This window comes from Nomascus leucogenys, chromosome 4 (genome assembly GCF_006542625.1).
Source record: "Nomascus leucogenys isolate Asia chromosome 4, Asia_NLE_v1, whole genome shotgun sequence".
In the NCBI taxonomy this organism is placed as follows: domain Eukaryota; kingdom Metazoa; phylum Chordata; class Mammalia; order Primates; family Hylobatidae; genus Nomascus; species Nomascus leucogenys.
Window position 1 is genome coordinate 65,977,189 of NC_044384.1, and position 22,706 is coordinate 65,999,894.

The following is a 22,706-nucleotide window of genomic DNA, read 5'->3' on the forward strand; positions in this document are numbered from 1 at the left end:
GCTTCCAGTCCTGGCTCCGTCTTGGCAGGGAGGTAAGACTTAGCAAGTGACCAACTCCCCTGAGGTTTAAATGGATTCAATTCTAAGACCAGGAGGTGGCTGTGGTTGCAAACTATGTTCCTTGGGACTTTCCAAGATTCCTGGCAAAGAGAAGGGGCACAGTGGAGAAGTGGCTCTCTCTACAAAAGGCTGCTCATCATAGCAACTGAATGGCTCCAGCTCTGTGCCATATAAGAGGATTCTATAAAAGAACCTGATCTAAAGACAGAGCACTGCTAAAAATGGACATTTGCTAATCACTACGCTGAATGGCCCAGTTTGGACATTTAATGACCCCACTCCCTGCAAGCTGTCTTACCTTGACTATTGGACTTTCATAAGTGTCTTTTTTTAATGGTGTGAAAGAACCTTAGAGTTTAATTACAACCAAAATTACAAAACTGAGGACAATGAACCAGCCACACAAAGTTTCTGTAAATCATTAAAGTCACAAGGCTCAACATGAATCAGTCTTACACAAGGATTCCATTGTGTGACCTGTGCCATTTCACTCCACTTCTTGATGCTGGTCTTTCAACTTGCACATACATTATTCAGTCTAACCACACAAAGGAGAATCCAAAGTCTGCAGAAAGCATGATTTCTTTTTTTTTTTCTTTTTGCCTTAAAAGAGATCTACTTCTCTAAAATGTCTAGAGAGGGGGATGAAGTATGACAGCAAGTAGGGTCTCCAAATATTGCACGGTAACAGGATTTAGATGTTCTAAAGACAATACATATAAAATCACTAATTTTTCTGCAGAAGGCCTGCTTTACTTCTCAAGTCATATGGCATAGAGTACTTTGAATAAATAAAAGCAGATGTTACAGGTTGAACCGTGTCTTCCCAAAAGATGTGGTAGTCTTGATCCTCCTTATGTGTGAATGTGACCTTCATTTGGAAAAAGGGTCTTTGCAGAGGTAATCAAGATAGGATGAGGTCACTAGGGGAAGTCCTTACACAACATGACTGTTGTCCTTATAAAAAGGGGAAATGTGGACACAGGACCCAGGCCAAGGAATCCCTGGGGCGACCAGAAGCTAGGAGCATGGAACAGATTCTCTCTCACAGCCCTCAAAAGGAAGCAAGCCCTGGCAACACCTTGCTTTTGGACTTGCAGCCTCTAGAACTGGGAAAGAATAAATTTTTGTTGTTTAAGCCACCTGGCTTGTGATACAATCCATTCTCAGCCCTAGCAAGCTAACACAGTTGGAAATCAGGGACATGAAAATTCTGCAGTTTAATATCATACCTTACAACTCTTGACCTTGGTAATCCACCCACATAAATCGGGTCCTTGTCTAGGCGGTTGAGGTCGGAAGATGCTCCTGGAGTCTCACCCTGCTTGGTTTCTTTATTACTGGTGTTATAGGCATCGATAACTGCTAGGACTCCTAAAAGGAGAGCACAGGCAAGAGATAAGAAAAGGAAAATCCCTTTCCATGTTAAGGTAAAATGCAAACTTCTCACAACAAAGTTCATTTACAAATGCGTATTCTTTTAGATTCTACGAATTTGATCAGCTAATGTTCTTGGCTATTGAAGGACAAGTGAAAATCCTTTCTATCAAAGTCAATACACATTGCTAAATGAGTGCAGTATGCATGTGGAAGAGAATAGAATGAATTTGATTCTTGATTCCAATTCAGCATTTAATGTTAAATAACACACTTGGAAATCACAGGCAAATACAAGTATAACACTCCTCCAGCAAAATGTGAATCCTGTTGGTTAGTATTCCAAAGACAACACTGGCTTTCAAGTAGACTATCATTCAATAGCCAGAAAACTACTGTGGAAAAAAGACTGCTGATTTTGAAAAGATTTCTATTCTTATGAGGGTGACCGAAATCTGGTGAGTCCATCTGTGTCCCTACCTTGCTTCCGGTTTCGCTGGAAGGCAATTTTGTACCAGGTTCCATTGTTATAACGTCTGTCTGTCAAAAGGGTAAGGGGTCCTGAACCCAGGTCAGTCATAACCTTCACTCTGCCACGAAACAGCTCAATGGATAAAAAGTCTTTCTGTAAAAAAGAGAACACAGTTCCCCAGGTTATAGCTTTATCCCAAGTCTCCCTTTCCCTTCAAGTCAGGGATGGCCGAAACCTTCTAAAGTCAAACTGAGAAAACTGGATCTGGCTCCACAGCCAGAGGTCTATCAGCTACGAAACCAAAAATGCCCACGAAGGCTTTCTAGAACACTACACTAATATAAATGAAATGCCATCCGTTGTTACCAAAATCTACAATTCAGTAAGAGAAATGGAATCTCCTTGTATCTTTTTCATTCAGACTGACAAGGGGCCCGTTCTAAAAAATAAAACCGAAAGATTGAAAGACAGAAATCACAAGCCCATGAGATTCAAACCAGAACATGAAATTCCCACGGATGGAATTCAAACAATGTCACGGTGGTCACAGTGAACCCAGAACAAGACATATTATTTGAGCTCAAAATTTAATATCAACTGTTGAATTGATATCTATAAAGACTAGAAGGCTAGTTTCTACTTGGTGTTCTTTTATATTTTTCTAAAGGTTCTACAATGATAATAAATAATTTACAATGAGGAAATTGTTTAGCACACACATATATTAATAGTAGTATATGCTCATAAAAATTGTATGGTATACATATGTACATATTTAATTAGTAAATCCTCATTAAACATAAACAACCACATAGCAATCTAAATGTGTGTATACAGTAGGGCCTAGGGCCCCATAAAGACTCTTACTGTGCCGTGTGAACCCAGGTAGAGAAGAAGTCCATTAGGTGAAAAGGTATTAAAAAGCATGATTATCTGGGTCACGGTAGCCGGAAGCGACTTCTCCACGACAGAGTACCCACTCCCGTCAAAATGGAAGGAAGGGTCTTCATTCTGGGAGCTGCAAAGCAGAAGAGATGAAACAGAATCCATTCTCAGGAGGGTAGAAAGAACCAAGAGCACACTAAGTTCTCCTTCACAAAGATCACGGTAGAGCTATTAGTTCCATACTTTCATAACGAGGGTAGATGATCATATTTAAAAATATGCTTGCCATGTGAAGATGCAAGACAAATGCCCAGCTGCTTTATAAGGAAAATAATGTTAATGTAGGCAGTATTCATTGTGGTAAAAAGATATTTCTTTACAGGAGGATAACTGCTATAAATATTTCAGTTTATCAACTGGATTTATTTGTTCTCATCTCCTTTAATATAACTGTCCTCTCTTAACTCTGGTGCCTTCAGAATAATTTTTATACTGACATTTTCACTCTGCTGATGAGGTTTTAACTAATACCTTAGGGAAACTAGAGTTACGATGGAAAGCAAGTATGTGCCCATATATCAGAAGCATCACTTCATGAAACAATCATCACTGACATCCTCAAAAATCTGCAGGATGAGCTTAAAGACCCATATATCATACTTATAGAGATGAGAACATGGGTTACAACAGGGATATAATACGGCCCAGGGCATTTTCAGGTGAATGTGCTTTCTGGTCTTCTCCTCCAACACAGCAAAAGGCTGACTTGACTCACTATTCAATTACAAAGCCATTCATCTGGAACAGATCATAATTATGATCCAAAAATAATTTTCTGGACTATCATAAGGCTTGAGAGTGAAACTTGGATGAGGATGGCTTTTGGGTAAGAATTTGAACTGTTCCCAGTTAGAGGTGTAACAACCAAACTCAGTGCCACATTTCCAAGCAAGGCAGTCTAACCAAAGAGTAAAATCGTTTCCATGGATGATAAAAGAAAACCAAAAAAAAATAGTGCTTTGTGAAACCTGAGGTTTCAAATGTATAACTACCTGCACTCTTGCTTTTTCAAAAATTTCCATCATGTGGTCTCTTTGAGGAATTATAACTTAAAAGAAATGCACTCTGCATAAATTCTTCAACTATGGTTTAATTCTTTAATTCTTAAGTCTGTGGCTTCCTAGCCGTATGTTCCATTGTTCTACCTCTTGGCCAACCACAGTGCATGTGCCTGAGGATAGAGACTCTAGAGCTAGACTACCAGGGTTCAAATCCCAGGTCGCCAACATACTAGCTGTGTGAACTTGGAAAACTCACCTAACCTCTCTGTGTGCCCTTTCCTTCATCTATAGAACAGGGATGACCATAAAACCTCTCTGGGAGGGCTGCCCCAGGCAGTTCTTAGAACAGTGCCTGGCACACAGCAGATGCTTTCTCTCATTCTGCGGTGTTCGGAGGTCTTCGATGGGCCGGTCCTCATTTCTGCCTATGAAAAGCTGAGCCTCAAAGATTAAAGTACCTTGTTCAAGGACATACCCCAAGAAATCACAAAGCCAGGTTTCAAACAAAACTCCAGAAATCTGTCTTGGTCCTCAGTGCATGGCCCTTCCCTCTCCAGAGCCTGTGAGCCCTCCTCTCTCAAGAACATGGGGGCTTTCTGCCTCCCCAGAGCCTGTGAGCCCTCCTCTCTTAAGAAGGGGGGGGCTCTGCTACTGGGTTCTCTCCCTCAACAGGGCCTGCTGGAGTGAGGTGGCCACGAAGAGGGGACCTCAAATGAAATGATGACTGAACATGACCGAAGGCTTGTCCCCATGTCAGTCACTCCCCTGAACTTCTCCCAGAGCCCCTGCCGGCTTCCAGACTACGACCAGAGACACACGTGCCTCAATAGTCGGCCCAGGTGCCTGTTCCCCAAGTGGGTCCCTGCCTTGGTAAGGGCCCAGGACAAATGAAAGCTCGGTTCATCACAGCACTTTGTGGACAGCTCTGTTCCAGCCTTGGAAATGCCACCATCACCCGCAGGTTCAAGTGGGAGCCTGGAATTAGGAGAGCGTCTGCCCTCTCCAGCGCTCAGCCCTGTGAGTCTGGAAGAATCACCAGACCTCCCTGATCCTCCGAGGGCGCCCTCATGAGATCTGGATAATCCTGAGCTGACCTACTAGCATGCCCTGCTGCCATCACGCGAGGGCGTGAGATAACTCTGGCCCGGGCTTGGGATGCTGCTTCTCCAACTCTGGCCCCTTGCCACAGCCCATGCATTTTCTGCTTTCTATACGGGCATTTTCCCCTAAGCCATGAGATGTCTGAGGACATAAACGTGTGATGTATGTGGACATGGCCGGTACCTAGCAGAGGGCCCGCAACACAGATGACTGACTCGTGTCAAAGGCCAGCCACGCAGCCAGCACTCTGTCACAATGTCCACTTGTAAATAATGCAAGGATTATGCCTGTTAATTAAAGGGTCTTTCCGTATTTATTTTGATGAGGACTATTAGAATCAGTGGTTAATTTTGTAGTATCCTTTGAGAATATAAGAGATTGCTCATAATTACAGAGTGACACCATGTACAAGTGTAATAATATATTCAAAGAGGAATAAAAAAGTTTCAATTCATTTACTCGGTAATATAAATCACATTTAAGAGTAAACAGTCAAAAATTTTTTTAAAATTTAGAGGATATCGATGGGCTAATAATTTAATAATGGCAAATTATACACAAACGGAAAGGGACAAGGAATTATAATCTAAGTCTGCTAAAATGGATTGTTACTAGAATTAGGGTATTAACTCCTTGAACTAAAGTTTTTGTCTAACAGGAGAAGGGGTACAGTGGGGGATGTTACCTAAAATGAAGACAGTTCAATGAATTTACAAAACAGACATAAAGTGCCAGTCTGTGCCTGTATCAGCACTTCACAAAATATGTTTTACGAAGCAGAAGCAACTCCAGATGCACTTTCCTTTCTTTTTTTTTTTTTTTTTTTGAGACAGGATCTCATTCTGTCACCCAGGCAGAAGTGCAGGGGCTCAAGTGCTCCTCCTACCTCAGCCTCCGGAGTAGCTGGGACTACAGGTGCACGCCACTACGCCTGGCTAATCTTTTTCAATCCACCTGCCTTGGCCTCCCAAAGTGCTGGGATTACAGGCGTGAGCCTCACCCAGAGGTACCTTTTCAAAAAGGTACCCAAGCTCAAGTGAGTTTGGGAAATGCTGTAACTCTAGCCTCTCCCCAGGACAGGGTTACCATGCATGTTAGCATGTTAATGCTAATGAAAGGCTCCGATAGCCTCACAGCTAAGAAACATGCTTATGTTTTTAACTCCGTGTTTCCCAAACATTTCTGATCAGTACACAATACCTATTAATACCCTACACCAAACTAGTATTCTTTAGAAACACGTAGTTTTGGAAATGTTGGCCAATATAACAGCGGATTTGTTCAGTCCCCAGAAAAACATATGACCCTAGTTTGGTTGAGCTGATGAGTCAGTGTGGTTCTACTGCTCAGCTGGGTGGCCAGCCCCCCGTCAAAGAGCCAGTCTCGAGTTGGCAGGAGGGCAGCATCTTTGACCCAAAGGTCCAGGGCGTGTGGAAATCTGGTGGCAGGCCAGGTATTTCAAGGGGAACAAAACATGTGACCACCTGAAAAGCTGACTTCCTCATCCCAACAAAAAAAGAAGAGCCGGAAATCATTAAATTCATTCAGTGCTGTAGTTTGATGTCAATGATTTCAAAATACCTCTGGAAATGACTGATGAAAATAGAGAATATCGTCACAGGTAAAGCAGGGGGACTTTTTCATACTAGAAATGTTTAATTTCTGTTAACCATTTTTCTTTCTAACTGTGAGGTTAATGATCTGGGGTCAGTGGAGGGGATAGAGTCTAGGGGTCGGGGTGTTTTTCATGTTAGAATTACTAAATTGCTGTAAGAGTTTCTTGCTGGAAACACAGAATAAGGAAAAAGTGGCAGATCAAAGAGCCTGAATTCAGGTGCTCATTCCACTGAAGTTCTAGAGCAGGGCGTGTCATTACCTCACGAGGCAACAGCATTTTTTTATCATAGCTGCCAATTACAAAGCCATGCTTTTTCACGTTTATTTAAAAAAAAAAAAATCCTGTGACCTTTACCCACAAAGCAAAGCCACATCACTGTAGGAGACCAGTGGTGAAGACTGGTAGTGTTTCCAGTTTATAAAGCATTTTCACACACATCATGTTGTGTGTTCATCACTATGATTTATAGAGGTGGGTAAGACAAGTACGATGATCATTTTTCTTTTCTGGAAAAAGAAACCAAACCTCAGTGAGGTGAAGAGACTTATTATCCAAAATCAGGGAAGAAAATTTTGGTGGGGGACCTGGGCTAGAAGCCTGAGAAACTCAAAACTCCAAACCCTATATTCTTTTTCAATCCTAAGGCTACAATCACCAAGCCTCTGGTCCTAACTTTTTTTTTTTTTTTTGAGATGGAGTCTCGCTCTGTCACCCATGCTGGAGTGCAGTGACACCATCTCGGCTCACCGCAACCTTTGCCTCCCGGGTTCAAGCAATTCTCCTGTCTCAGCCTCCCGAGTAACTGGGACTGCATGCATGTGTCACCACGCCCAGCTAATTTTTGTATTTTTAGTAGAGACGGAGTTTCACCATATTGATCAGGCTGGTATCGAACTCCTGTCCTCAGGGGATCCACCCGCCTCAGCCTCCCAAAGTGCTGAGATTACAGACTTGAGCCACCATGCCCACCTGGTCCTAACTTTTTAAACAAGCAAAGGGAGGGGAAAAGAGAAGGCTTAAACTACAGACCTGACAATGACAAAATGAAAAATTCACCCATGAGTTTCTAAGTGTGCTGTGAGTTGCTTTAACTGATCTTGTCAGTGCTCACTGTTAATTGCAAATATCCAACTGGACAGAGCAGCCCATCAGACAAGAGAAATTATATCAGATGTTACAGTTCTCTAATGGAAAAAGGCAATTTATTGTTTTAATTACTAAAGTGATGGAAAACAGGTTTTATATACTTAAAGGGTTGCAGTTATTTTGTTATAAAATAATGGGTGGGGGGGGAAGATGTTGCACTTGGTAAGGTTAAGTCATTGAATGCCTTTATTTCAATATATGCAGAAAGATACTTGTTTTTCTCTATTTCCTAATGCATTCTATTTCTGGAATTATAGAACTTGGTTCGGAATTGGAAAGTACTTATCTGTAAAAATTGACCACACATGAAAAATTCTTATCCTTGGAGGTATTTTCAAAATAAAAATGTACAGTGATTTATAAAGATTTGGTTGTGGCTCTCTGAGACAGAAAGTTGTTTGAGAAATTGTCTGAAACTTTTAGGGTTTATGATCCATGATCAAAGCATACAAGACATAGGAAAAAGAGCACTTCTTTTTAAAGGGTTAAAAATGATACCCGTGCTTCTCTCAGTAACTAATCTACATTATACCATCTGACAATATAATATAATAATACAATGTAGATTGGTATAATCTACATTATACCAGTGTCACAGGATTATTTTTTTGACAATAAACATATGAAAAAGCATGGCTTTGTAATTGGCAGCTAAACACCTACCAGCGATATCACAAACTCTATTCCTTGACGTGCGTGTATTAATAAATTCTTTCAGCGCTTCTCAGATGTTAACAGAATGACATACTATGTGCTAAACCATGAGGATATCTTACCTTCCGAAGCACCCACGGCACTTGCCTTCCCTTTCAATATAGTTCCATAGGCCGATGGATTTTCCATTCAGGAAGGCCTCTCCCAAGCAACCTTTAAAATGAGTAACCTTCACAGCAGGAGATTTCTAATGCAAACGAGCAAACAAACATAACCCATATATAAGCTGATGAAGCAAAATACATTCTCCAAGTGCACAAAACTCTCTGGGAGCTTCAATCTAACAGATCCAAATTTTGAGAGAGCAACATTAGAAAAAAGGCCAGTTTGTAATCACTGGATTTCCTTCCAGTTATGAAGTGGAATCCTAGAATGAGCAACAACTGGGCAGGATCTTAACGATCATCTCAGTGACTAGGGTTGATGGAGAAAATCGTGTTGTACGGGTGAGAAAACAGAGAGCCAGAGAATGTGATTGGTAGTGAGGGCCCAGCTGGACCTGAGACCTGGACTCCCAATTTGAACCAGGTCCAAAAAATGCAATTATATTTGGTGAGAGGAGAAATGATACAATAAAGTAAATATGGTGGGCTTTTTTGCTAAACACTAATTAGTATTAATCAACCACTAACTAGAGCTAGACTAGAGATAAAGAAACTTTACAGAAATTAACATTGAGCACTGAATTTCCTGTTCATCATTGGGAAAGAAACCCAAACAGCAAGATGAGCCACTGGCTTTTTCTCCATTTGTTACTGATTAAGCATTACCCTTTACTGTACAAAACCAACCTAACTCTGCAGAGGAACTGTCAGGAAGCAAAACAAACGAAGCAGAAACATCTTCATCTGCTTAGGATATATTCAACCATCTACACATATGCCTTTTTTTTTTATTTTTTTGAGATAGAGTTTCGCTCCTGTTGCCCAGGCTGGAGTGAAAGGGCACGATCTCAGCTCACCGCAACCTCTGCCTCCTGGGGTTCAAGTGATTCTCCCACCTCAGCCTCCTGCATAGCTGGGATTACAGGCATGCACCACCACCCCTGGCTAATTTTGTATTTTTAGTAGAGACAGAGTTTCTCCATGTTGGTCAGGCTGTTCTTGAACTCTGGACCTCAGGTTATCCACCCGCCTTGGCCTCCCAAAGTTCTGGTATTACAGGTGTGAGCCACCATGCCCAGCCCATGACTTTTATATATAGGTAAAATCAGCCAATCGGTCCTGTTCAGAAGAACTTTCAGAATGTTACCTTGATTTGTCCTCCAAGACCTCCAACAAACATTAGTGTGGAATTGTTCACATCCAGAACATTAGCTGTCCCAGGGGATTTACTTGTTTTTATTTGTGGCTTTTGATTTGAGCTCATTTCCTTTACACTCAGTGAACCAATGTTTCCAAATCTAAGAGTCACAAAGAATTGCAAAAGAAACTTTCAGAATTTCCAGTCAGCGTACATACATCCTCATGTTTCCTTCACACCCACCATCTGCTTCTCCCCAAGGGCCCTGCAACAGCACCCCCTGCTGGCCTCCTGGCTTCCAGTCTTGCTTACTGCCCTTCAGAAGTCAGCTCTTACTGCCTTTCAGAAGTCAGCTCTTCTGAAACAGAAATTTCATCATGTTGTGTCCCTGCTTAAAACTTTTGAGATGAGCTAAACTGTATCTCAAGATATGTCTACTTCGTAAATATTATCCCATTTTGTAAATAAAAAAATCCAAACAAACCATAATATTATAGAAAAGTGAAAACATATACTTAAAGCTGCTCAAAAGTGATTACCTCTGAAGAAGGATTTTAAAAAGAAGAATTTTGCTTTGTGCCTGAATTTTAAGAAAATGCACCCCTCACTTGCATCCTTATTTTCTGTCCTTGTCTATGTGCAATGTGCTGCCAGCCACATGCAATGTCTACCATGCCGCACCTTACACCTTTCTCCTGAGGAATTTTACCAGGTTGGCTGCCTTACACGTAGACTTTCTAAAAGTAACATTCTTTATTTTTTAACTTTTTTAGAGGCAGGGTCTTGCTCTGTCACCCAGATTGGAATGTAGTGGTGTGATCATTGCTCACTGCAGCCTCGACCTCCTGTGCTCCAGTGATTCCCTGCCTGAACCTCCCGAGTGGCTAGAACTACAGGCACGCACCACTGTGCTTGGATACATTTTTAATTTTTTTTGGAGACAGAGTCTCACTATGTTGCCCAGGCTAACCTCAAACTCCTTGTTGCTCAAATAATCCTCCCACCTCGGCCTCCTGAAGCACTGGGATTATGGGAGTAAGCCACCATGCCTGGTCTCTAAAGGTAACCTAAACTTTTAGACATTTTAGACATTCTAAAGGTAACCTAAGCTTTTCAGTTTTTTCTTCTTCTGATTGTTGATTTTGGTAACAAAGTTTGTTTCTCCTGCAGTAAGAAAAAAATCCAAACTTTAAGTTTTTTAAAAAACTTTTTTTTGAATTAATTTTTATTATATATTGTCAAATTATAGTTGTATATACTTCTGAGGTGCAAAATGATGTTATGATTTTTGGATATGATGTGGAATGATTAACCATCAATGTGTGAATGGATAAAGAAAATGTGTTTTTATACACAAATACACAATGGAATACTATTATTCAGCCTTAAAAAAGAAGTTCTGTCACTTGTAACAAATGCTTATTTCTTTTTTTCTTTTTTTTGTGATGGAGTCTCACTCTGTCGCCCAGGCTGGAGTGCAGCGGCGCGACCTCCACTCACTGCAACCTCCGCCTCCTGGGTTCAAGCAATTCTCCTGCCTCAGCCTCTTGAGTAGCTGGGATTACAGGCACCCACCACTACGCCCAGCTAATTTTTGTATTTTTAGTAGAGATGGGGTTTCACTGTGTTGGCCAGGCTGGTCTCGAACTCCTGACCTCAGGTGATCCGCCTGCCTCGGCCTCCCAAAGTGCTGGGATTACAGGTGTGAACCACTGGCCATAAATGCTTATTTCTACAGCTAACCTAAACCAAGTATTGTTTGGTTATAATCTAACTTTCCGTAAGTTTGAAAGCCTATTATATGATGTTACAAGCGTGTAATTACTTATGAGACACACTTTAAAAAAGAGAGCTGCTCTGAGAGAACATTCTCTACTACCTGGCTACATGGATACTGTGCCATCTGTTGTCATCAATGGGAAAGTCTGGAAACTCCAAGCGTGTGGACCCGGAGCCCAGGTCCCACAGGAAGGCCACCTTCCCTCGCCGCATCTCCACTGCAAGGAAATCAGACTGGGGGGCGGGGCATGAATGGGGATCAGTTTACACACTGGACTGTTTGCCGACCACCACAACACTTTACAGAGTCAATTCTTACGGTGTTTTCTCTTTTCTTAAAAATAAATAAATAAAAAGCAAAACCCCCAAATCTATTTTCTTTTGTTCGAAATGGTCCCCTCCCTGGAGCTGGGGCATGACTCACAGCCCCGGGGACATTAGCGCCTCCCTGCATGCCTGGCATGGCCCTCCTCAATGTCTTCCATAGAGTCCCCAGGAAAATTCGCTGCAGGTCACAGGCAGTCCACAGGGAGCACCAGGGAAGGCACTGAGCTTGCTCGTTTGCCCAGTCGCCAAGGTAAGAAATGGATGTGAAATATGCAGTAAGACAGGAGCCATGAGGTCCCACCCCTGTCGCAGACTTGCGTGTGCTTTGCAGCTTATCTCCTGAAGACATTTCCGATACTATATGTGCTTGTTAACATTTTCTGCCCTACACACCCCAGGCTTCTGACCTGTTCTCACCGGCACAGCCAAGGTATCAAAGACCTTTCATAGGCACTTGCCATCTGGAGACCACTGGTATGCTTGGCAAGAAAAACCCGACAGAAGCTTGACAATTCCAATACTCAGTCACTCCAGGGGTCAATGGGGGAATCACAAAAAAGTTCCATCCCCAAGGCTTGCAATTAAGATGGCATCCTTCAGAAATGTCACTGTCCTTCTCACAGGCATTCCATTTGGTAGTTTGTTCATTTTTCATCTAATGCTACCATTTTAACAAAGGTTAGTCCCTATGGGAGATTTAGAGATTTCACTAAGGCCTTGTTTTTTTTTCACCAAATAAATGAAAATTTAGAAACATCTAGAAGTGCATAGAAGATTCAGTGTTGCTTTCCAAAGGTCCATAACTTACAGTGGTGCTGCTACCAAGGTAGAAGAGAAGATTATCGGGTTCCTGTGTCTTAACATTTAGTGTTAAGGTATTGTAGTTGGTAGAGGAAATCTGAGGCTGGTAGGCCCGGATGCAATCTCTGTCTGCAGACACGGCGACTTTAATCTGTAGAAGGAAAATGAAAGTGTCCCCATCATTTAGTGACACACACCGGCAGCTCACCAGCAGCTCAAGAATGCTATTCTGTAATGAATTTTCACTGAGGCAGGTTTCCTCTCTTGATAATACACAATGGTTCATGTTTCATGAAGTGACATATCAGATGGTAATAAAAATGATTTCATTAAGTGTTTAAATATGAGAAAATCAGTGTTAGTTTTTAATAAGTTATTTTATATAGGAAACTGTCTTGCTCACATAAGATTTAATTCCTTAAAGACAAGGATCTTATCACCTTGGAATCTTTCCGCCTGACACAAAGAGGATATTTGATAATCATCTGGTGAATAAACAGAGAGGTAATATATTTATTCACTCAGCAGATATTTATAGAGCAATTATTGCACTTACTACATATTTCTTTGATTAGTAATTCTTTGCATATGTATCTTACATTAGTCTTAAAGAGTCTAAGTTTGGTATTAACCTAGCATCAAGAAGCATTCCTTGGGCTTACATTTATTTATTTATTTAGGGTCTTGCTCTGTTGCCCAGGCTGCAGTGCAGTGGCGTGATCATAGCTCACTGCAGCCTTGAACTCCTAGGCTCGAGCAATCCTTCTGCCTCAGCCTCCTGAGTAGCTGGGACTACCGGTTCACACCACCAAGCCTGATTATTATTATTATTTTTTTTAGTAGAGACAGGATCTCATTATGTTTCCTAGGCTCATCTCAAACTCCTGGCCTCAAGAAATCCTCCCACCTCAACCTCCCAAATTGTGGGAGTTATGGGTGTGAGCTACCATGCCCAGCCTATATTTATTTAGCAACTGTAACTGAAACAGATGCAAGCCAGAGCTCATGGAAACCAACATTCCTTTTCCAATAGCAAGGACACTTGAGGGGAAAAGACAGAGCCCTGTGCTCCTTTCTCTTCCCTAGAAAGCCTCAGGTGGACAAATGCAAGCCCAGAGGCTGCATTCATCCTCTCGAAGTCCCCAATCACATGACGACTGCACATTCTCTCAAAAGGAAACTTTTTCCTTTAGGGCACAGCCAGTGCCATGTGCCATGGGTAAAACATCTTCTCACGTGTGAACTGCTCCAGGTGCCCAGTGCCTCAGGCATTTAGTGACCTGGATTTGTGCAGCCTTCATTGCATACAAACTGTTTTTTCAGACACCTCAAGGAGGAGGCCCATACTACACAAACATTTTAAAGAACACTTGGATTATTAAAACTAAGTTGGTAAAATGAAGAAATAATACCATATGCAACCCATAAACTTAGAGGGATGTTAACACGTAGATGTGACATGTTCCGCACTGTCCAGGCTAATAGTTTAAAATTTAGTCTATAACGATAAATCTCCATAAAGACATGGAAATCTCTTTGCTAACAACATTTTGAAGCATGTTGAATAAAAGCAGAACTCAAAGAAAATGAAGCTAGTTATTGGCTTTAAATATACCAAGACACGGCTATGAGGAAGCCCAGATTATTGGGATCTGGGTCTTTGGAAGTCCTAAGGGACGCAGTGTGACTGAGGGCCATGTCTGCATGAATTCCCTGGGACCCCACATGACTGAGAGCCCAGTTTTGAAAGCCACAGGGCCCCAAACTCACAGAAGCTGCTTGTTTGCGGGCCTGGCTGATCAACAGTTTAATTTCTGATAGGTTTCTGCTCAGATTCTCCTCTAACATCTTCAAAGGCTTCAACCGATCAAACAAAAGGTTGGCTTGAGTTTCCACATCTTTGACTTTTCTTCCAGCCAGCAGAGCTAACAAATACAAGAAGGCAAGGGGTGGCAAGAAAGTTGGGTAGAGGGAAAAACAAGATAATTAATTGTCCATTAACGATGCACTCGGTAAAACAACACCCTAATAATCAAATCCATGACATTTTGGTACAAAGATGAAAACTGCACCAGTAGCACGCATTGCCCAAGGACCTTCTCTTAATAAAGGATAATCCAGATGTTAGCATACTTCTACTTTTCAGGAATGTTGTGAACAATGCACCACTGTGTGCTTAGCTAGCTCCACGTCTGCATGACACAGACGGTCATGACTGGAAGGAAGGGCGCTGACATACTGGCCATGGTGGAGTCCTGCAGAAGCTGGTGCGTCTCTTGTAATGTGGTGTTGACCCTGGACAGGCTGGCAGATGTGTTCAGCAGCTCCTGGCTCAGCCCCGCCACGTCCCTCAGTGTGCTCACCGCGCTCTGGCTTGCAGACGTGGCCAGCTCTTTGGTTCTGGCTCCCTTGTCTCTTATACCTAAAATAAATGTATATACAAGCATGCACTTTTGGTGCTTACACACAGAGAAAAGAATAAAATGACAACAAATGTAATTTCGCACAGAAATATATTATTGTCATATTACTGATGCTGAACACAAACTGAGGCTTGCCTGTTTGCTTTTTTTTCTTTTGGGCAGTAGTCAATGACCTAAGAGCTTCTTGTTTCTGAGGGCAATATTAAAGCTGCATATCATATGCTCTACTATCCCCTTTTAGGGACAAATGAAATAATTTTTGTTAATACTTCTCTGGAATATGATTTCAATACACAATGAAATCACAAAAGTAATGGCCAATCACTGTGTGATCTGTGTCTTACATGTTAATTAGCTGAACTTCTTTATTTGGGTCCTTTCCCATCACCCCCTTCTCATCTTCATGGAACATGTTCTCTGCCTCCTTTCATGTCTGGATAATAAGGATTTGGATCCTAGGTCTGCAGCTAAGGTGGGAATGTCTTAAGTTAAAGGAAGAGGTATTTGCCCATAGCATCAACTGGCTGCTAGAAGTAACAGCAGAATAAAGCCTAAACAGCCACTCAAGGTAAATTGGAATTCAGTTATTCTAGAAAATCTGGGTGAAGATTTTTAAAAGACACTATCATTCATTTTCGAAGCATTTAATCACAAGTGGGGCAAAACATTTACAGCAGAAAAAGCTGGAAAAAGGGTATACAGGTGGCCTTTTTACTTTTCCTGCAACTTTTCTGTAAGCTCAAAATTATTTTCAAATAAAAACGTTATTAAGCATTTAGTCAAAATATACCATGGCATCCTTATAAAAAAAGAAAAGGAAAAAAAAAATCTTCCAGATCAGAAAATGCTCCATTGTTTCAAGGTAAGCCCAACGCAGCATGCCCAGTTTCCCCAGGTAACTTTCATGCTTACAAACAGAAACCCTGCAGACAGGACTTTGGGGCTTCCTGTTTTTAATGGCTTTAAAGCACTTTACAAGACTTTTTCAAAAGATGCTTATTAAGAAAAAAAGGACAGGCACAGTGGCTCACACTTGTAATCTCAGAACTTTGGGAGACCAAGGCAAGAGGGTCGCTTGAGGCCAAGAGTTCAAGGCCAATCTGGGCAACATAGCAAGACGTGGTCTCTATAAAACAATTGAAATTTTAAAAGTAAAAAACAACAAAAGAACAAAAGAGAAGTTTGAGGTGCAGCACAATTCATTTGTATTACACTTAAAAAAATTATCCTATTTAAAATTTTAGGCTGGGCATGGTGGCTGACGCCTGTAATCCCAACACTTTGAGAGGCCAAGGCAGGCGGATCACGAGGTCAGGAGATCGAGACCATCCTGGCCAACATGGTGAAACCCCCATCTCTACTAAAAACACAAAAATTATCTGGGTGTGGTGGCGCACGCCTGTAGTCCCAGCTACTCGGGAGGCTGAGGCAGGAGAATCGCTTGAACCCAGGAGGCAGAGATTGTGGTGAGCTGAGATCACGCCACTGCACTCCAGCCTGGGCGACAGAGCGAGACTCCGTCTCAAAAAATATGTGCTGCTAGCCTGGTTCAGGCTTCACCCACTGGAAAGAACCACCATCTGCTCTAATCATGTAGACTTATTGCAGCCTGGTTTCTCTGTTACAATAAAATTACTGTAGATGCCCCCAAAAATTTCATGAATACCACATTTCTAAACCATCAGTATTAAAGTGATCAGTGAGCCTAATGTTTTACTGCCTCACTAAGGAAGATGGCCAAGCAAGCAGTCTTCAGTTTGCCACACTGATAATGAATCTGGCATTTTCCCCTTAGGCAGGTAAAGCACATTCCAGCTTCTTTACTTGCTGACTTCTTTCAATGGTCCTTCTTTCTCTAAGCAATGTGTCAAGCCCATTTCAAAAGTAAGCAATTCAGATGATACTATGCAGTCTCTGTTTTTAAGACTGCAATTCTAGTAGCTTGATGCAAGTATTGTGATGTTATTTTAAAAACCTATGATTTTCATTTCTAAATCATATTCCTTTGCAAGTAAAAATTTTGCCAATCTTAGTCTCATTTTTGAGCTAAAGCCTTGATCAGTCTTGAGGCAGGACTTCCTTATGCTCCTGAGTGATGCTTTTACAACGAGAAGACATTATTTACAGAAGAAAGTCCTTTCCACTTACGTTCAGGAATTGCTCTAAGTATCAAGAGTGATTCATTGGTCTGCCTGGTAATTTCAACAGCATTCTCTTGAAATCTGTTTGTCTTATTTCTCAATTCACTCAGTTCCCATGCAATACCTATTTAAAAGGAGAAAAATGTTTCCTTTCAGGTTAGCCTACTAAAAAGTTGCCTAGGCAACAGCTTTATCATTCTTGACCATCTACAGAATTCATAGGTTTCTAAAGAGATTCCCAATATTAACAGTTTTTCCAGCAAGACTGAGCACCATTCATTATAGAAATTAAGAGTGTGGGCCAGGCGCAGTGGCTTATGCCTGTAATCCCAGCACTTTGGGAGGCCGAGGCAGGCAGATCACAAGGTCAGGAGATTGAGACCAGCCAGGCTAACACGGTGAAACTCCGTCTCTATTAAAAATAAAAATAAAAATAAAAAATTATCTGGACGTGGTGGTGGGCGCCTGTAGTCCCAGCTACTCGGGAGGCTGAGGCAGGAGAATGGCGTGAACCCGGAAGGTGGAGCTTGCAGTGAGCTGAGATCGCGCCACTGCACTCCAGCCTGGGCGACAGAGCGAGACTTCATCTCAAAAAAAAAAAAAAAAAAATTAAGAATGTGTTTCTAGCTTGCTCAATCATTTTCTCTACTTTGCTTGTTGACTTTTTCACTAATATTTCTACTTAAATTTCATGTCCAATTTTACTAGAGCTCAAGGATGAAGAGCTGTTTTTAAGTCACTCAGTCTTAATCAGACACACTAACTTTCTATTCCCATCTGAATCCTGGCCACCTTTCTCCTCTGGGTTGTAAAACCCCTAAGGTGGGCCCCTACCTGGGAGTCTTCCTCACAGTCTCCCACCCGCATCTCTGGCCAATCCTCCATTCCCTTCTCTTCCCTTCTGGCCACCCAACTGGAACTCAACTCAACCTCCTTCTCAAGTTTCATCACAGCTTTTACTTTTAAAATTTCTGTTCATAACATACAATCACATTTGGATTTTGAGCACGTGGTTAAAACATGAAATTTTAATTGCCAGCAAGCTCCCAATTTCACTACCTAAGAAGTACCTCTAGTTGTACAGACTGAAATTACAGCCCATCAACACATTATGCATTTTCGATACTGTGAGATGACAACATAAATTTTAAACTGTGTCACTCAATGAGAAAAAAAAATTATGTACATATCCAAGCCTTTAGTTCAGACAGCTGTGGAAGGATCCAGTGTTAGACTCGGAAGTAAGTCACCTGTAAAGGGTATGAGCTGTGTGCCTGGCCCACTATTTACTCCTCCAGAAATCTTGGTATTTTCGATCTATTAGAATATATTAAGGTGGAAAGCACATTATTTGTTATAAAAAACTGTAGGCCTACATAGTTTCTCTTACATAACAGATTCCTGCTGCCACTTTGGTTCATGTTTATTGGATGGATTGCTCTTACATATGCCAAGTCATTCTTTCTTGAAACTTTAGGACAAACTAAACTGCATAGGTATTTTTTGAAAAGTGGCTAAATCAATTAAGATTTAATTTAGTAATTATTAAATGAGAACCTACCATGAGTCTAACATGATATTAGTCCCATGAGAAAGGTAAAAGACATATCAAGCATAATACATCTCCTCAAGGAAAAACTAGAGGAGCACACGCAATCAAAGATAACCCAACAGACACTAGGAAGAACAGTGAGGGCTCCAAGCTAAGGCAATGAGTGGAGGATTAAGGACAGGTTAAAGATAGAGATGACTGCACAATAAAGGAACAGATACCACGAGAATAAAAATGCCAAATTATATGAAGTTTATATGATAGGAAGTTGATACGATAGGAAAATTTATATGATAGGGACATAGAAATGCTAAGCTTCAAGTTACTGCATGCAAGGAGAACATTCTTAGAGGCTGCTCAGCGAGATGCTCACGCTCACTCTGCCTGTCTACACCGTCCGAGCCACATACTGACCTGGAAGCTTCCTGCTGAGGTTGTTGCCTTCTTTTAGAAACCTGGAGCTGCGCTGCACAGCCGCTTTCCCATTAGAAACAAGGGATTCTGAGAACTAGAAAACAGAACCACTTAAGCATGGTGAGAGCAGGGCAGGGTGGAGTCCTGCTGGCGATAGAGGAAGTGACTCCATCAGAGTAGCCCCCAAACACATTCCCAGCAAGAAAATCAGCCAGATACCAGGTAGGCACAATTTAAAATGGCTGAGGCAAGAGAAGACAAAGACATTTTTAAGTAGATAAGGAAGGAAACCAGCCATTCAATAAAGATTTTCACCACGGTTATAGAAAAATGTCTCCAGTAGATATCAAGTAGCATTATCATTTTTAGCGCAAGGAAATGTGAGATTGTTCTCATCTCCACACTGGTTTCTAGTCTGTATAAAGAAGTATTTATGACCTTAAAAAATTAAAACACAGATCACATGATGACAGAGGCCAGAAACAGACTCCACCAGAAAAGAATGTTAATAGGCAGAAATTGGGGCCACTGAATCTCTGTTCAAACCCGGTACAGAAAAATCTCCCACAGAGCCCAGAAAAAGAAGCCATGGCGTTTCCTACCAGGCTCGTCTCACTCACAGTCCTGTGAGCATCTCTGGCCAGTTCCTCCGACTCTTCGATCAGGCTCTGGATGTTGTAATGGACATAGGCTGCACTGGTGGCATTCAGGGACACATTTCTGATGTTTTCAAGGCCACTATCAAAGCAGCATATTTAGATACATTATGATAAACTAAATCAAACTTGCCAATTCACTCACAAAAATCATAAATGCCTACTAGTTTTGAAAGCCTCCTATCTCCTTTCCCCTTAGAAGAGTATCATCCATAAAAAATAACAACCTATGGGTTCCCATGTAACTTCAAAAGTAATCTTTGAGAAGCCGCAGCTACTGTGTCATAATAACACTCAGAACTGCTATGTAATCAATACCCAAGAAGAGACAATTGCTGTTTCCCTTAGACGACCATTCATCACTTTCCACCAGCTGCCCTCAGCATTCCTCAATCTCTGTTCCAATCCCTTGCGCATGTCCAGGGCGCCGCTGCACGTTTGCATTGGTTATAAACTCCCTGCAACATACTTGGTAACCTCCAAGAAGTGTTTCTAAGCATACCTGAGGCCGCTGAATCTTATCCCTCAAATGGCATATGACAATTTTACAAAATTCACTAGAGATTTTGGAGGAAGATCAGTTAATATTTCAATCAGCTGAACATCATTCTAACAAGCAGGCACATCGCTTAGGAACTTAGTAACTGGTAATGGCACAATGTCATCCAGTGCTCTCTGTCGTGAAAATAAAGTCTGGCAATGGGCACATCTTTGCCTGCTGAGTAACTCACTTCATTTTCTTTCCAAGGTTATTGAGTCGGGCAATTCCCAGACCGAATATTAGCATCTATTGTTTGTTACTATTAGACTGGCAAAATTCTGTGATTTACAAATAAAAGATAATTACCTAACTTTGTGTTATCACAACAAATTGCTTCTACTACTCATATGAAGTAATAAAGATTTTGTTTTAGCTAGGTATGGAGTCAGAATATTTTTTTCTCTTTGGGGGAAATGATGAAAACTGATGAGAAGAGAGAAGCTGGTATCTAATGCCATTTTCCATACTGATCCCTAAGAAATATTAGGAAGCAGTACTCAATTTAGCACATAATTTATGCAATATTCTATCTTATATCATTTTTAATTGCTTTTGTTGTGTGAACTAATCTTTTATGTCAGCATTTTTCCAATAAGGAGACATGATCTTTCCCCTTCCACAGAATATGCACACACAAGAACATACATCTTCCCAGTGTGGTCAGACTTGTCACCCATAATGCATAGCAAATTTTAAAGGAAGAAATTTACCAATTAACTCACAGTATTATGTAAATCACTGATAACACCTAAAACTTTGGTTCCCACATTTGCTGCACATTAGAATCACCTGAGGGTTTAAAAAAAAAATCACAAAACCCTACATCCCAGACCCATTAAGTCACAATCTTTGGGGGGGAAAGCAGCTAAGGGACAAAGGCATTGGTGGCTTAAGAAGCTCCCCAGGTGATTCCAATGTGCAGATAAGTTTGAAACGGCTGGCTAAAACTGTGCTTCTCGTTTAAAGGCATTTTTAGCAAGTTGAGTACATATTTTTTAAATATCCAAAAAATATAAGTTAAAGTAATTGTATTACAATGGCAGACTTTCAGGCAGTAGAAAATAATTGGAGGTGGTATCTCTCAGGGATTGGAAAAGAGACTCCCAACACTTCTATAGGTAGAGAGTGGGCAGCCACATCCTCCAACCAAATAATAAACTCCAAAAAGGCAAGATCTGTAAAGAAATTAATAACCTCATTCTGTCCCACCTGCAACCTAACAAAGCCCTGAGCACTCAGTAGGTGCTTAATAAAGCCTTGATGGCTTGATACTGTAGTATATGTGTTTTATTATATTAATATTATACTGTAGCATATTATGTGTTTTAAGTCTTGTCCTGTTATTTGCATTTTTCCACCATATATGTAGGCCAATGGTAAACTATGTTAGCAGACACAAGGGAATCCAACTTACCAGGTAAATAAAACAGGAGTGTTCATTTTTACACAAAGGAAGAGTGACCCATCACTGTGATAGAAACATCCATCTTTGTTTTCTCTGGTCAATAGACTGCAAGCTCTTGAATTCCCACAAAGGCGTGTTCCTACCTGTACAGTACATCTGCTAGTCTCTGGAACTCAGCAGCAAGGTCCTCAGCTCTGTAGACGAGGTCGAGTGCGTTCCTTTGGGACATGTGCATGACCAGGTCATCTATGTGGTGCCTGATTTTGGCAGACCATAAAAGTAGCATATCCTGGTGATCCTCTAAGTGCTACGTGGAGAAATTAATATTGTAAATATATGCACATCTATTTAATAACAGATATGTGTGCATACAGACAAGATGTGTGAAGATTCTTTAAAAACTGTATTGTGGCCGTCCGTGCTGAGTTGTAATTTACCTCTAGAGCATCTTGTACAGCATCTGTTTGTGCAGCAGCAGCATCTATCAATCCTCTTCCTTGGGCAATGAGCTCTGAGGTCAGATTTTGTTCTTCTTGAACATGTAGCTTTTTATCCTGCAGCAGAAATGGCATTTTAAGGATGCTTCATAAAAGCAACTCTGCTTCTGACCTTTGGTGCCTAATGCTACGTGCAGAAGTTAGTGCATGGGACTCACTTTTATTTTATTTTTAATTTATTTTTATTTTTTGAGATGGAGTCTCATTCTGTTGCCAGGCTGGAGTGCGGTGGCATGATCTCGGCTCATTACGACCTCCACCTCATGATTTCAAGCGATTCTCCTGCCTCAGCCTCCCAAGTAGCCGGGACTACAGGCGCGTGCCACCACACCCAGATAATTTTTGTATTTTTAGTAGAGACAGGGGTTTCACCATGTTGGCCAGGATGGTCTCGATCTCTTGACCTCGTGATCTGCCTGCCTCGGCCTCCCAAAGTGCTGGGATTACAGGCGTGAGCCACCCAGCCAGGCAAGGGCTCACTTTTAATTGCTTAC

General features: G+C 41.4%; 1 protein-coding gene across 1 annotated transcript in view; it reads right to left on the bottom strand.

Moving 5' to 3' along the window:
- Positions 1–22,706, bottom strand: part of LAMA1 (laminin subunit alpha 1) — a 169,875-nt gene that overhangs the window by 21,126 nt on the left and 126,043 nt on the right. The window contains exons 38-51 of the mRNA XM_030810731.1: positions 22,153–22,269; positions 21,859–22,022; positions 19,716–19,851; positions 19,114–19,207; positions 17,155–17,271; positions 14,823–15,005; positions 14,354–14,508; positions 12,591–12,734; positions 11,556–11,689; positions 9,686–9,836; positions 8,497–8,621; positions 2,777–2,927; positions 1,918–2,062; positions 1,293–1,434 (exon numbers count right to left, since the gene is read on the bottom strand). Of these exons, the coding sequence (XP_030666591.1) occupies positions 1,293–1,434; positions 1,918–2,062; positions 2,777–2,927; positions 8,497–8,621; positions 9,686–9,836; positions 11,556–11,689; positions 12,591–12,734; positions 14,354–14,508; positions 14,823–15,005; positions 17,155–17,271; positions 19,114–19,207; positions 19,716–19,851; positions 21,859–22,022; positions 22,153–22,269 (1,958 nt within the window). The remainder of the gene's footprint in view (positions 1–1,292; positions 1,435–1,917; positions 2,063–2,776; positions 2,928–8,496; positions 8,622–9,685; positions 9,837–11,555; positions 11,690–12,590; positions 12,735–14,353; positions 14,509–14,822; positions 15,006–17,154; positions 17,272–19,113; positions 19,208–19,715; positions 19,852–21,858; positions 22,023–22,152; positions 22,270–22,706) is intronic.